The following is a 16,741-nucleotide window of genomic DNA, read 5'->3' on the forward strand; positions in this document are numbered from 1 at the left end:
CCAAAAGTCATATGACAAAATTATTTTTTAAGCCCATGGCGCATATTAAGTAACACAATTAATTGATACGTCCAGTCGTAAGAAAAAAGCTAACCCGTTCAAGCATGAAACTCACACAGATCAAGACAGTTACAGTAATAAATACACGAAACTACAGTCCTAAAATAAATGTAATAAAAAAAAATAATAATAATAATATATCCTACTAACCAACTTGGTTATTTATCTTATTTTACAAAGAACTAAGATGGCCTAAAAGGGCTTTAAAAGTAGAAAAACACATGCTTAGGCTAGCTAGATACTTAACGTTATATTGTGGCAGTCTCAACAATAAATATTGGGAAATGTGTTACAAGGTCAAAGGTCAAGATAGTGAACAGATGTCATTTCTAAAAAAGCAAATTGTTCACCTAATAGCACAACCAAAAAAAAAAAAGTTGTTTCAAATTAACCCTTATGGATTACATAACCTGGATAATTAACAATTAAAAAACTTTTTTTTTTTAGAATGTACTGAATAAGCGGATGGATTTAGTCACAATGACTTAAAAATGACTAGAATTGATGCTAATAGGCTAACGAAATACAGTAGCAGTGAACATGGGGCTTAAAAAAACGTTGGCTCCCTCTAGTGGTACACAAAAGAATCACTGAACTGTGCATACTGTTCGATTCAGCTTGTTTTAAGGGGATTTGTTAAGTACAATTTCAGTCGCGTTTAACTTCATAGTACAATACAAAATTGTATGTCATCTCTTACAACTGCAAACATTTATTTATCTCCATGTTTCATTGATAAGTGAATCCTAATCTTACATTTGAGCACAATGTTAACGTTCAAACTTTTTGAGTACTGAATAATGCTACCAGTGCTGAAATAAGAAATGCGTTAAATGACGATTTTCGCAGTCATTCAAACACTTCCTGCAACACTTTTCCAACGTGTTTTTCAAGGATCATAATTGGACACGATGACAATTTCGCAAATGGAGAACACCGTGTGACTCGCAAAATACGTCTGCGGCTTTATCAGAGCCGCAAAATCCTCTCCTGACTCGCGACTTTGAAGTGCAAGTGGTATTGTGTCTGAGGGCTCGCCCCATTTGTTGGGCTCTGATGCGGGAGGCCCCCCTGCCATGCATTCACTTCACTTTACAAGGTGTGCCATTCAGCCCGCGTTGGCTCGCTAATCTTTTCAATTGCAGAGATCAAACATGGACGTCTTCTGCTCTTTTGTCGCTGATAACAACGGATCACAGGCCGGCGCCAACGTCCCGCAACTTTTAATGACGCTTAATCCCGCACCACAGACCACTTTTACAACTTGGATATGAGTGTGACACAGAATAAAGGAACTCAATATTCAGATGAATAAATCTGCTTATTATTTCAAATTTCAGCTGATTGTTTTGTGATATCCAGGCATGTTGTACTGTATTTGTTTATGTACTTATTAATGCAGATCAATAATAAATGCATCATAATGGTTTGCAACACATGCAAAATAGATAAGTAATTATCTTTCACACTTGATGTGGTATGCTTTGGATCATGAGCCATTCCAGTCAAATAAATAGACAGGTCATGTATTTATTATTATTATTATTATTCATCCATCCATTTTCATGACCGCTTATTCCTCACAAGGTTCGCGAATATTATTATTATTATTATTATTATTATTTGCTTTGAATCATGAGCCATTCATTTCAAATAGACTGGTAATGTATTTATTATTATTATTATCCATCCATCCATTTTCATGACCACTTATTCCTCACAAGGATCGCGATTATTATTATTGTTATTATTATTTGCTTTAGCTCATGAGACATTCCTGTCAAATAAATAGACAGGTAATGTATTTATTATTATTATTATCCATCCATTTTCATGACTGCTTATCCCTCACAAGGGTCACGAGTATTATTATTGTTATTATTATTTGCTTTAGCTCATGAGCCTTTTTTTTTTTCAAATAAATGGACAGGCAATGCATTTATTAATTATTATTATTATTATTATCATCATTATTTGCTTTGGATCATGAGCCGTTCCTTTCAAATAAATAGATAGGTAATGTATCTTATTTAATGATTTATTATTATTATTATTACATTTTTACTATTAATATGAAACATATGATGTTGTATGCTTTTGGTCATGCACTGTTCTTTTGATATAAAGATAAATTATAAATAGGTGATATAGTTTATCGTTATTATTGTCGTGATTATTGTATTGACACTTGATGTGGTATGCATTGGATCATGAACTGTTCTTTTTATAGATAGGAAAGTAGTATTATTTCTATCTGTTTGACATACGTGGAAAATAACTACAGTATTGAGATTAGGGTAAATTAATAATATATACCAATACATTCTGACACTATAATAAAAACAATTCATTTAACAAGATAGATCTATATGTCTATCTATGGAAAGAAACATCTGGTGATACAAAGTATACGTTTATTAATTAATTTCCTTCAAATAAAGCATCCATCTTTTATTTGGTGGTGGAAAAGAAATGTGCGGTAGGACACACCACGCCCCTTCGCGGATGCAGCCAATCAGGAGGCCCGTGTGCGGTCCGAGAGCATGGGAGGAGGAAAATGTTTAAGCGGAGCTCGCAGCAGCTTTTCTCGCCTGTGCTGTGGAGGAGCAGCAGGAGAGCACACACGCGCACACACGGCCGCCGCATCCTGCCATCTGAAACAAAAGAAACTTTGTGCCAATCGGCCGAAAAAGGACGATGCCGAAATGACCGAGGGACATTGAACGCGTCACTGTCTGTCTCGAAAGACAAGACGGGAGTGTTGTTGGACTATGAGCGAATTCTTGGGCTTTCCTAAACAAAACCGACTCTTTTTTTTTTTTTACAACATTCTTTCATTTTTGACACGTTTCTGGAGGATATTCTGCTGGTTTTGATATCTTTTTTCTCTCCATCGTTCATCATACGAGAAGTCCAAAAGGATGGCAACACTTCTCATCTGTGGGGTTATTCTACTCAAAGTAAGAAAAAAAAAGATCTCATTACAGTTGACAATAACTTTTTTTCTCTATATATTTTAAGGGTCGTATTCAAATGTTTCTTTACATTTTGATACTATTGGTAATAATACAGCAAAAATAAGTCACTTTTTAAGTTAAATTCACTATTTATTTTTACATGAAGTGCCAAAAACCGTTAACGTTAACTGCATGGCACTTAAAAAGTTTCTCAGTCCTTTGTGGCACACTTCCTGCAGGCACACACACACACAAACGCCACACACACACAAACGCTCCACTAAAAGCCTGCTGGGGAGTTTTCAAGCTGGAAACCCTTTTTTTTTTGTTGCAGGGGTTAATGTATTCATCTGTAAAACAAAAAAAATAAGAACGTCACATGACACTTTATTTTCCACCCTCAGTCATCGCAATTGCCAGCAGCTTTCACTTCATCCTACTCATTAAAGTCATGAGAATGTTGATTTTTAAGGATAAGTGAAGTCGTCACGTGCCATCACGTACTATTATTGTTGTTATGAAATCAATGATAGTGTATAATCGAGGCCTACAGTCACCAGACATCTGCCGGCTGAAAGCGCCTGGGGCTTGTATTCTTGTCTGGACAGGCTCCCAAGTGACATCAAAGTGATATGTATAGTTGACATATACAATTATGTAAACATTTGGTTTTATTGCAATGCTCCGACGCACTTTTTAGAATTTTGCGTGAAACGACTGTAGTGAGCATGCCAGGCCAGTAGTCGGCGATGTCATCCGAACAGGTGCAAAAGTGGTACTACGAATTTGTATCTTTAGTCTTTTATTCATATCAAATATATTTTATTGATATCAAAAACAAATCAGCTTCATTTACAGTCTCAGGGACAAACAGTCGGGATTACTGGGGGGGGGGGGGACATAATAAGGCAAAGCTAAAAAAAAGAAGAAATAACTTAAATTTTAAACGTATACTTTTTTATAGTCGATAAGCTAGAGGAAATTCAGTTTACTCAACTCAACGCTATTGTATTGTTTAACACCGTGGAAAATAGAAACAAAAAGTACATAATTAACGAGTCAATTAAAATGTATTACGCATACAAGTACATACGTGTTTGAAAGGAAACAGTTCGACATGCAAATGAGTCTTAAAAGTTAAATACAACTGAACTGTACATAACAAACACTTAAATTATATATATTTTTTAATGGAGCCTAACATAATTCATAAAATGATATTAAGCAGTTTGAACATTTTATTTCATGAGTCTCAGATTGCTAGTAGTACTTGTACCACACCTGTAGAATTATTTACATAACATTTATATTATTATTATTATTATTATTATTACAAAGTCTAATGTAATTTTTAAATGTTTGTACTTATAATGAATGAACCAATTATGTAACAACATGTTAGATGTATGTGTAAAATTGTTTAGTTGACTACACTCTAAAAACAGTTGGGTCAAAAATAACCCAACTATGGATCAAATATGAACCGATCCTCTACTTGAGTCGATTTGACCCCATTTTGAGTCAAAAATGAGTCTTTCAGCGTAAAACAACTTGTAAATATTGGTCAGATCCTTTACTTGGGTCAAATTTTTTTTTTTAATTTTGTATAAAACAACCCAGAAAGTCGGGTCAAATTGACCCATAAAGTGGATCGGTCCATTTTTTATCCATAATTGGGTTATTTTTGACCCAGCTGTTTTTAGAGTATAATATTTTCATAGTAAATCACAAATCGTAGAGCTCGCTGATGAGATGAATATATGAATCAGGTATGTTGGAGGACGGAAACATCTCAAACCCGCAGAACTCCGGCCCTCGAAGACCAGGATTGGGGATGTTTGTTTTAACGAACACATTTTAGGAGAATGGATGTAAAAACTACTCTTGATAACGTAAATGTTCATTGGGCCAGATTACAGAATGGGGTGCTTGCATGCATCTCGGTTTAACAATAGTACAGGTCGTAACTTTCAAATATCTCTTGGTGTCAACAAACGTCCATTTTCAATAATCAACAACATGGTGTAAACGGCCCCGCTTATAAAAGAGTCCTCCGCATTGTTATGTCGGGCATCTCGCTGTGAAAATGTGGCCCCACTCTCATCACTCATCCGGAGTGGAGCAATTATCCTTATTTTCTCCCACATTGTGGCCCATATAAAGTGCGCGGGTGGCTCAGTCAGTCAGTTAGTTTGTTCGTTAGTATGTTACCCACAGCATTTACATTAAGCAGAATTGCTGCGGGGGTGGATTTTAACTTTCAAGCACTCGTTCTGCGAGTCCCTCCTGTTTGATTTACTATCATAGTTTTGCACACTGAGGCATCCTTTAATTTGTCCCTCATGCAGCCTGTACACACTAATGACAGTAATCAGCATGAAGGGGGTTGAGGTTAGAGGGGTCTCCACAACTTTACCCCCCCCCCCCCCTTTCCCAAGTCTAGGCTTGGCTGAAAGAGGCCTGTCTTGTTGTCTCCACGGCATGATGGTGTAGTTCACGGGTCAGCGTGCTCACGCGCGAGTGCATCCTTTGGTGTGTTTATTTTCACACAGGTGAAATTAACTGCTTTAAAAAAAAAAAGAAAAGAGAGAGAGCTTTGACTCTCTTTAAAGCACACAAAAAAATGTTTCAGTAAGCTCGGCTGAAATCTGCGCGCGAGCATGTGTGTGCGTGTTGACTGAGTGACTCCGGCAGCCGTGCATGTAGAGAGCAACCGCATTGTGAGCCGCGCTCCTCGGTGGTCCGTCTATTCCCAGTGGGGAAGCCCTTCAAATTGCAACTTTTCATACCCTAATGGAAAAAAAAAAAGCAACTGCGGGCCCTCGTTTGCTTCTTTTTCAACTCTGACTTTCTGGGCCCTGAAGGCAGCAGATAAGCGTCAGCGTGCTTGAGTGGGTGCACAGCTACTTAAAGCCTCCTTGAAATGTGCACAGAAAGTCTCAGCAGGACTTTTAATAGCAACTCAGTGCTCGATTTGGAGAGATGGAAAAAAACGTACTTCCCTTGAATGTACACTTAAAGGTCCAACACAAAAAGGATTTATGATGGCGACAGTTAACCTCTGGAACAGATTCATTATAAATATGAACAAATTGGTGGTTGGCTTTCCAGAACAGACAGCGTGTGACGTTGGAGGTTAGAGGATTTAAGAGTTTTTCATCTATTCAAGATGAAGGTTATGTGATACAAATGGAAATATTAATAAAAAAAAACGTTGCCTTTAAGTCCACTAGCTAACCACAAATTATTTTCATCTTCATCACCTGTGGTGTGCACGCCTTGGCCACCAGGAGGCAGTATAAGAAAGACATTCATAACACTGTCCAACAATTATTATTTTTTTCGAGTGCTGAAGATATGTTAATGGTTTCTGAGTCATTTTGGGTTGCAGAGTTCGAAAATGACACCCGCTTTTTTGAGCAAGCTCTAGTTTTTGAGATATTGATGTTCTTGACTAGACTTTTTACAATCAGTGATTATGTTTTGAAGGGAAAAAAAACGCTAAACAATCACTGATTTGATCACCATTTAAAAACATTTATATTTATTTTCTATTTAGTCTAGAGTCGACCGCCGCCATTTGTGGGGGATTGGGACCATCCCGGTCCTCAAATAGCGAAAACCCACGTATAATTGATGCCAAGTGAAATGCACGGAAAAAAGATAAGCTTCCAAAAAAACGCTGATAAAACATTAAATATAACATGTAATGTCTTATTTCGTGGAGCTGATCAATTACATCATTGATCGATCGGGCAAATTAAGACTTTACAGGTGATCACCAATTTTGCATAAAATGCTAAATATCGTCCGATCCAATTGATTCATAATTCATGTGGTTTCATCGTTACGAAAAACAGTTTGTGATTTGACGTCACCTGTTTTTGTTTACTGCTAATATTGCCTATTTTTCCAGAATTTTTGCTTGGTTTTCACTTGAAACATTATTTGCATATAGAAGGCCCACTGCAATAATGATTGCCGTCTTTCACGATATCGCATCAAAAATGGAAGAATGGCAACGTCATAAGTACTCGGTATTCAATATGAAATATAAAAACACAAACAGCACAATTGGCTTGGTCTCTAATCAAATACAAAAGTTCTATTTTCACAAATGTAAACCAGTCATCATAACAAAAACACCAAAACATCTGCAATGCATTTAAATTGGACCCAATTTGAAATTGTTGCCCATAATTTCTCATCGGCAGATTAACAAGTGTCATGCTCGTCCCATGGTTGGAAAATCCCGCTGGTAAACAGTCGTGATTCCATTCATAAAGTGGATAACGGCTTAGTCACCAGTCTGCTGCACAGATGAGTGCTCCACTGTGGATGGACGCCATATTTCATTGTGCGCTCGCATGGGCACCGCCAGGCCTTTTTGGCTGATTCTGGCACTGCAGGCGGGCAAAAACTCACTCGGGCGTGTCAGACAAACGTGTCAGACCCCCGAACACAGCCGCCATTTCTAAATATTTTTCAAAGTCGAGATCTAAGAGGAGTTCCGTCTGTTTTCTGTGCTCCCAAGTTGGTCCTAGTCCGGCAAATCCAAACATCTTACTGGTTTGCGCCGGATGCCGCCGCCCCCACACCCTAATGCGTCTGATCTGGGTTTTGTGGCTGGTGCTCAGATATCATCAGGCTTCTCTGAAAGACCCGCACTCAGCCCGGTTGTTGTTTTTGGATCCAGGCAAGCCCCCAATTCTAAACGCTTTCTCAGCCTTTCGGGATCCACTTGAAAAAGGGGGCTTTGGGTTGCAGGTTCACGCAGGTTTGTTGGCGTTTCTTCCGACTTCACAGACAAAGAGAGACATCAGCGGGTTGTTTGGCTGTTACTTTTCTCCCTTTAGGTTCGTTGTTAGACATCTGTTTGCTCTCGTCAGGCCCCCCTCCGGGGCACTGCGGGCCAATCTGCCTTTAAAATGTTTAAGATGCCTGCAGAAGGGGAGTCGTGAAATAGTGAGCTTCATCCACACACCTGCAGGGCTCTTGGGGACTTCAAAGGTCTCGCTCTCCCCCCAGACAGACACTCGCATGCTGGGCTAGCCGCCTGCAACCGACACCCTGGCCTCAGGCTGCTGCTGTCCCCTTGATATGCCTCCCCCGCCTCCCACGTCTTTCTCCGGAGAAATCACACAAAGTCCAGCCATTGTCATTCGTCCGCCGTGAGCCGGAGGTGTCGAAGCTCTTCTTCCTTCCTTCTTTTCCCTCTCACCCCCCCCCCCCCCTCCTCTTATTCTTCCAAAGCCATCTGATTAAAGCCAGCCTCTGCTGTCAGGCGCCAAACCCCACTGCACAATCTGTTAGGAATGTCTGATCTATCCCTCATGTCATAATTCACGCTGGGCTCTCCATTACCCACTTGTAGATAAGGGCTCCGAGCACTTTGGGGGCCAAAACCGTGGCAGATGGAAAGATTAAAGAGGGGGTTAAACCCCATTCCAGTCACCCACTGCCCTGATTTTTTTTTTATTGCTCGGGAGTGTGTCATTTCCCAAGGCCAAAAAGGAGCATATGAAAATCCAAAATGATGAGCAGGCAAAAATGGGGCTTCATTCAAATTAAACCATCATTTCTAAAACAACATGCCAGTTATCGTTGATATATATTCATATGCTTTTTAAAATGGCAATACATAATGCGTTGTTGTAAGCAATAATGTATGCAATGTTCACTGAGAAATGCAAGTAAAACATAAACACCTACATAATAAAAGGATGATGAATCTAGCATCTAAATAAGGGGTCACCAATTTATTTTTTTAAACTGAGAGCAACTTCTTGGCTGCTGATTAAATAGTCTACCAGTTTCATACAAATTTCTGAAATAACTAATTATATTTTATATTATTTATTTATTATTATTTTATATATTTTTTTAATATACTTTATATGTTATTATTATTCATTTCTCACAGTAATAATTAACAATGATTAAACATTCCTTGTAAATTACTATGTCCTATCCCTTGTGACCTACATGCTACTCATCTGATCCATGGGAGCTAGTTGTGACCCTTAATCTAAATCACCAGATTATTTATTTATTTAGAAGAAAAAGAAAAAAAGAAAAAAAACACTGTTAGAGCAAATTTGATTTTTGTTTTGTTTATAACTGTTCACAAAATTGATAATTATGCATCTTAAATTGATAATTATGCATCTTAAGTTGATATTTATGCGTCTTAAATGTATTCTGGGGACGGGAATGAATAAACTTCGGCTTCATTCCGTCAGCCCTTTTTCTTTTTGGATGTATGTCTGAAAGGAAATATGAATGAATAAAAAACAAAACAAACAAAATACTACCTAGAAAATTAATTTGATGGGATTTGCACGTGTTTACAATTGACAATAATATGTTATATGTGACCTCACTAGTCTGAGACCTGAACAACTCTGATGTCATTTTCACTTAACAGCAAGTGGCAAAATGGCCGCCCCGAGATGGATAAAAACAGCTGGATTTTGCTACGTATCTCATATTCCACTAACGCAATATTAACCAGAATACCATATTTGTACTAGTGGGGCTGCATAGAACATATTATTGAAAAAAAAATGGAGAGTCGACTTAAACTTTAAACTGACATTGTTTTAATTGTAATAACTGGACCACACCATAACCTCCTTGATAGATATAATAATACTTTTTTCCCTTGTTTCCTCCTAGGTTGTCTTTGGTGATGCTTGCGCCAGCGGACAGTTGACCGAATCCGGTGAGTGTTGCAGTGTATGTCCTGCAGGTTTTGGAGTGGCGGTGGAGTGTGGAAAAGAAGATACCAAATGCGCACCATGCCCACAGGGTAAGCAATTATTTTCTAATGTTACCCTACAAATACAGATCAATTGCTGTCTTTGTCTGTGCAAGAGGCACATGTCAGACTGACGCCGCCGGTCTCATCGTCCTCCCAGGAACGTTCTCCTCCTCTGAAGACCTCGGCCGTTGCCTCCCGTGCTCACAGTGCCCGTACGGGGTCCCTACACTGGCCTCGTGCTCGGCCATTGAAGACACGCAATGCGAGTGCGACAGCGGCTTCTTCTACTTCCGAGCCTACGGCCTATGCGCGCCGTGTTCCAAGTGCAACCGTGGCGAGGGCGCGGCGCAGCAGTGCGGCCCCAAGGGGGACACGCAGTGCCGGATCTGCGGCCCGGGAACCTTCTCCGAAGAGCACGCTCACACCAAACCGTGCCAGGCCTGCACCCAGTGCAAGGACAGCGAGGTGGAGATCCGGGCCTGCATGGCTAACTCGGACACACTCTGCATGGGTAAGTTATGAGGAAAATGAAGGGGGAGAAAAGAAAAGGCAGCACACTATAAGCGTGTTTACACCACAATGACCATGAGAAACAACAACAGCGCTACACATCTGTCCACCATAGCAATGTAAACACTATAAAGGGACATTATGGCAAACCAGAGAGAATATCTATCTATCTAGCTAGCTAGCTCATTAGCGCGCCATGGCAAATAATCCAATTTCACTTAATTTTACCAGGCTGGGCTCCACCCTTGTGACCCTCATGTGCGTGCCCTTCATTTTAGGCAGATGGCCGTTTTGATTTAGAAACAGTACCGGTAATGATGTTGTTTTCGAAAACATCCACTTTGAAAACTGCTTTCACATGTACGTTCCAAAGCGCTGATGTCGTGTGAAAGAGCGGCCAAAACGACAGTTTTGATCACTTGAAATGAGTGTCACGCAAATTGCCGCTGAGAGATAAAAAGAATTCAAAAGTAGTGGGAGGGCTTCAGAGGGAAAAAAATGGACATGTGGTCAACATCTGAATCCACACCTCACCAGAACTGCAGAACTTCCCAACCAGGAAGCAGCAGCAGTGAAGAAAAGAGCACTAGTTAAGTGCTTGGAGGTTAACTGCTCCCAGGGCCAAATCGGAGACGAGCCCGCCAACTCGTCTCTTGGCTTCCAAATTACTACACCGACTCTACAGGAGTAAGGTCATCTTTAGTACACATGTCGTGACTCCTTGACCTATGAGGGGTCACCACAGTAGCTGGTGGCGTTTGAGCCTAAAATAGTTAAACCACAGGAGGGTGACCGTTGCTGGACAAAAAGCGGTAATGGCAGGTTTTCTAACCTTAAAGGAACTCAACGACTGATATTATCAATCAGTGGCGGGTTATGCATTTGGTAACCTGGGCCTTCAGGGACTTACCAGACTACCCCGAGCAGTTCAGAATCAAGCTAATAACTTGACAAAACACATAAAATATTAAGATTAAGTAAATCATATTCACCACAGATGCAAATTGTTAAAATTATTTACGTGTGCAGATGTGTTTGGCAAGTTGAAATTTATAACTAGTTTTGCTCGGATTAACTAATCAGGAGACCGAAAATTCCTGACGTAATAAGAGTGAGTGCTCTGGACCTGTAAAGATGAATTTGAAATGTGATTGGTGAAAGAAACAGCACCGCTGTTAACACCTCGACCTCTATGTGACGCGACTTATGACTTTTTGAAAACACGAGACGCTGATTTTGTTTTTGTCTCGAGTTGCAAGTAAAAAGCACGGTTGTGTAATGCTAACACACAATGTTAAAAGTCATAGATAAATCGTGTAGCAATACTTGTAGACTCTCCTTCGTGAAAAATGACTTTTACTTCAGTTAACTGAGTCACTTAGTTTTGAAGTTCTTCTTTGTGTATTGTTCATATGTATTATACTGCCCCCTGGTGGCCAATGTGCACACACCAGAAGGAGCTCATCAATGGCACTGCATAAGTCTGGACTACAAATGTGGCTTACTCACCTTAGTGAGAACTGAAGCCGGCGGCGGCCATCTTACGTTGCCATTTGCTAAGTGCGCCAAACTCGAATGCAGTGATTCCTCTGCGCCGTTTTCATGTTATTTTCTGTCTCTACGGCGAAAATGCAGAGAAGCAGAGAAGGCCTCTATCAACATATTTCACAAATCCTGATCTACAGATGCAATGACTTCATTTATGTCGCCAGATAAAAAGCTGCATATTCTCTCCGATGGATCCCGTGATGCTCCAAGCTTGTCCGGTGTAGAAGATGTGACACCAGGCGGTGAAAATTTTGCCCCAGGGACGCCCAAGTTTACCCCCCAGGATGAGAAAGCTAGCAACAACATCCTGATCTACGTGTCCGTGCTGGCCGCGGTGGTCCTGGGCCTGCTCGTCTACGTGGCTTACAAGTGGTATGTCTTTATCAGCGACGTGCGCGTGTCCTTATACGGGCATAAGAAGGATTCTACAAAAAAAAAACTGCAGCTAGTTTTCCTGACATGTTTTTTTTCTATGCTGGTCGCAGCTATAGATCGTGTAAACAGAAGAAGGCCCTGTCCAAGGCGCGTGCGGCCGAGTTGGGAGCATCTCCAGAGGGAGAGAAGCTGCAAAGTGACAGCGGAGTTTTTCTCGACTCGCAGAGTTTGCAAGACAATCAGACCTGCAAAGGTGCGGTACAATTATAGTAAGGCTTTAAAATGTTTTTTTTAAGCAAATTTCTTTTACCTACTAAAAATGCAAGTTGTATTTTATAATTTTAAAAATGTGCAGTTTCACAAGTTACTTCATGTTAAAGGTTAGATAGCTATTATATGAAAAGAAAAATGCACTGAGCTGTCACCAACGTCTTACAAATGCAATAATGCCATCTAGTGGCAGTACAGTACAATGACTAAAAGATGTAGCCATATTTCTATCCCCCATTTTTATGTTAAGAGTAGGAAAATTTAGGAAACAAGATATTTTATTGTACATTTTAAACAGATATAACATTTATTAATCGTGAGGTAACTCTTGAAGTCATGCGATTAATTACTGTTAAAAAAAATTCGTCTGACACCACTAATAAAAATAGTAATTTTACAGCTTGTATAATAACTAGAGCTGTCAAACGATACAAAAATTTAATGACATTAATCACATCTTAGAATTTTGATTAACCACGATTCATCGTTTAATAAAAAAGGCTTTTTTTAATCAACATTTTTTGCCCGCCAAATTTAAAGAGCACCCGTTATGTGTTAATTCTTTCGGCATTTAATGTTATGAGGTCTTCAAAAAATTTTGATCCACTGCACACACTCATCCTCCTCTTTTTCTAATCAGTTAATTACTTGCATAATTTAAAATGAAAAAAAAAATGACCCCAAGTAGTTTGATATGAACAAATATTCTGAATGTCATACCGAAACATTTATTAAATGCTTTACTTTAAAACATGTAGTTATGTTTTTTTGCTCAAACACAAACTGTGCTACCTCTAATGTAGCCATCCGCTGTCAAGATAAAGGTTAAGATAAAGGTGATTAATCTGCATTAATACATGATAATGCGATAATATTTTGTGACTAATTAATTAATTAACCCTTTAACAGCACTAATAATAACGTAAATTTACTATCCCCTCAAGATAACTCAACACACAGCCATTAAAGTGGAAGTCAGCCTTCAACATTTTTTAACTGACTTCGCTATTCTAAACATGACATTCTGATTAATATTACATTTGTGGAATATGCGTTATGAAGCAAAATCCAGCCATTTTTATCCATCTCAGAGGGTGGCCATTTTGCCACTTCGGACTGAAGATGACATGACAGTTGCTCAGGCAACAACCAATCAGGGCTCACCTGTTTTCTGAAACTGTGCTGTGATTGGTTGTTACCTGACACCTGAGCAACTGTGATGTCATTTTCAGTCGACAGCAAGTGGCAAAATGGCCGCCCCCTGAGATGGATAAAAGTAGCTGGATTTTGCTGCTTAACTCATATTCCACTAACGCAATATTAACCAGAATACCATATTTAGACTAGTGAGACTGCATAGAATATATTATTGCCCCCAAAAAGTTTTTGGGGTTGATTTCCCTTTTAAGGTGTAAATATTTGGCAACAAAAGTGAATACACCCCTAGGTGAAACTGTCAAAATTATGTTTAAAAAATTGTCAAATTATTACTGTGTGGTGGCCACAATTATATTTTTCCCCATGTCACGCCTGGACCAGCTCCACTAAAACAAATTACAGTAATTAACGTAGCGGTTTCTTCTTATGTTATTACTACCCTCTGACCCCTACAGGTACAAAGAGGGACAGCAAGCAGGACACCCGCCTGTACATCAACCTGGCGCCTCACAGACAGGAAGAAGTGGAGCGCCTCCTGCAGGAAGGAGCGGGCCGCGGTTGGCGGCAACTGGGCCAGGCGCTGGGGTACGAAACCGAACAGCTGGACCTGTTTGGGCGCGGCGAGGCCCCCGCGCACACGCTGCTTTCCAACTGGGCCCTGAAAGAAGGCTCCACTCTGGGACTGCTGTGCTCGGCGCTGGCTCGCATCGAGAGGCCTGACGTGGTCTCGGCTCTCAACTCGCCCTCGCAGGGTGTCTCGGTAGTGTGACGCGGCACCCGCACCCAACACATACACAGGCCCACTTGCATCATTATGACTATGGAGCATGCCATTATGTGTCTTTTTGTCCAACAGAAAACAAATAATATATCCACAAAGTGCCGTTTTTCTTACAGATCTTCACAAGTGCCTTCATCAGCATAATCCTAAATCAATTAACTATTTCCTTTTGTTATCACCTATAATAATATCCACAGGCCATACATTGTATCTACAATCGGTACTGTCAATGTGGACTATTCAGTCATTTGTAATATTCTACAAATTGTGCTCTATTTTTTTTCTTTCCACGTTTATGTTCTACACGGGAGGCCATTTTTAAGTCATTCGTGGCCACAAAGAGATTCAGAGTCAGTGATTAGAATTTCTCACAAAGGAGTCTGATATAACGTGACAATCTTTAAAGACTCAAAACTAGATTGCATGTATAAAGGAGATCATTGTTGACATAAAACACTTAAAATGTCCTTATTGGTGTGTGACATGTTTTATTGTTTTGTTCTGTGTTGGTATTTCTTAAGAAAGAGCAAACATCAAGAATGAGGCGGTTTAATGGATGATAGTAACACTATCAGGTATGAGCTCTTCCTCACTGTGATTAATATCCTTTTTTTTCTCTCTCAGTTGCACGCAGTGAGGTTCAAATTATGACAAAGGGGATTATATTACGACTAAACATCTTCCCTTTTTGCTTTCTGTATTTATTTTACTACCATTTCAAGCCTCCCTACTCCAAGACGTCTTTGTGTGAGACACTATGTGTCTCAGATTGTTTAGGTCATTTTTCTAATGCCGGTTATGTATGGTATTTTTTTGTATATAGTTCATCTTACTGTGCCTGTTTGTTTTGTGTCATTCAATGAATAAATAATTTGTAATAAAAATTAATGCTCTTCTTTTGTTTTCGTTTTTTTTATAAACGCGACTGAATATAAGAAATGGAAACAAATAAAGAAAACATTTTGAGATGTATTCATTTAGCAATACATGTATGTGTTTGTAGATCCATACAGCATGTTGAACGATTTTGAAAAACAATTAATAGTGATTCCCCCCCCTCCCCCCTCAATATTGTGATTGTGATTTAATGTGCAAATATTTTTTTCTTCTCATGTATTTTTTTAAACAAACACAAGCAATGAATTAATCTAATAGACAATATATTTTGGTCCGATAGATTAGGCTATTGAATAATAAACCATGAATTAATATGAAAGACAGTTTATCTACTCAATTTAAAGTTATTAACTTACTAAACAATTTGACTTGTAATATTTTAAACGTTGACTATAACAACTTAAGTAAATCATCAATCAGTTTACAACAATAATGCAAACAAATCTGCTGCTTAATCACTTTAACTATAACAACAATGTAAAATATATATGTATAAATAAATAATGTATATTTAAGAAAATAAAGCCTACCAACCTAATGTGTTTTTATTGCATATTGGTCCAATTTAAATCTGACTGTTGTAATTGTTTTTTGTCGTCCATTTCTTAAAAATAATTGATGTTACACTTTCCTAAACAAAAAAGAATAAAGCTATTGATGTTTCGTTTTTAATGCCTTTAAATCTGTCCCTGTTTAGACAAAACATAAACAATTGGTTTTGCATTTAGTTCCCTAATTGTACCCAGTGTGAACCAAACCATGAACTTCAAACTTGATGCTGCCACTTTCGTGACATTAGCCTATGCAGACATGAAGAAACATACTTAAACCTTTACCTCCAAAACTAAAAATGTTTAAATAAAATACATCGTACTCACCACAGGCCCATTATTTTACACAAAATCCACCCTCTTTTGCTAGCTGAGTTAGCTAGCAAGTTTGAAAGTGGCGAATTGAAAAGCCAGCCAGCTACTAAAGTTTCCTCAAAATGTCCACTTTAACTTGAAGAAAAAAAGTCCGCCTTTGAAAAGACTTTTCAATAATGTCCAACATTTTGTTCTCTTCTGTTCAGTCACCTGCATGTACTGTGTAGTATTGTGTTTTTGTTGTTTCCCCTCAAATGAATCCCTCGCAGCTCTGATTAACCAATCAGAGGATGGTTCGAGTTCTTTACATGGCAACACATAGAAGCTGAAATCTGATTGGACAATAAAAAAAAATAAACCCATAAACATCAGAAAGCCGCACAGCCAAGACTCACGCTATATAAATAAAGGCAGAAGATTTTTGGAAACAAATTATTACAAAACTCGGATAAGTTTTAAATTTTGGTCAGTGCTTTTGATAGTTTAGGCCAGCAGAATAAACCTGGAAGTGCGCCAGTGGAGGGCCAGCACTGCACTACATAAAATGGAAGACGTC

At 39.0% G+C, this 16,741-nt stretch overlaps 1 protein-coding gene and 1 long non-coding RNA gene across 2 annotated transcripts; one reads left to right on the top strand and one right to left on the bottom strand.

Moving 5' to 3' along the window:
• Positions 1-2,460: 2,460 nt before the first annotated feature.
• On the bottom strand, positions 2,461-16,435 carry LOC147172274 (uncharacterized). Its single transcript, XR_015095467.1, has 3 exons — positions 16,198-16,435; positions 11,800-11,908; positions 2,461-2,714 (listed from the first exon to the last, which is right to left on the bottom strand). It is a non-coding gene; the product is annotated as an uncharacterized LOC147172274 (long non-coding RNA).
• On the top strand, positions 2,628-15,319 carry nradd (neurotrophin receptor associated death domain). Its single transcript, XM_086079610.1, has 6 exons — positions 2,628-3,020; positions 9,696-9,828; positions 9,938-10,291; positions 12,003-12,210; positions 12,324-12,466; positions 14,097-15,319. Exons 1-6 carry the CDS (start codon positions 2,982-2,984, stop codon positions 14,408-14,410), a joined length of 1,191 nt encoding a protein of 396 aa, XP_085935736.1. The 5' UTR covers positions 2,628-2,981; the 3' UTR covers positions 14,411-15,319.
• Positions 16,436-16,741: the final 306 nt, after the last annotated feature.

Source organism: Leptonotus elevatus, chromosome 6 (assembly GCF_054856555.1).
Source record: "Leptonotus elevatus isolate MCC_2025b chromosome 6, RoL_Lele_1.0, whole genome shotgun sequence".
In the NCBI taxonomy this organism is placed as follows: domain Eukaryota; kingdom Metazoa; phylum Chordata; class Actinopteri; order Syngnathiformes; family Syngnathidae; genus Leptonotus; species Leptonotus elevatus.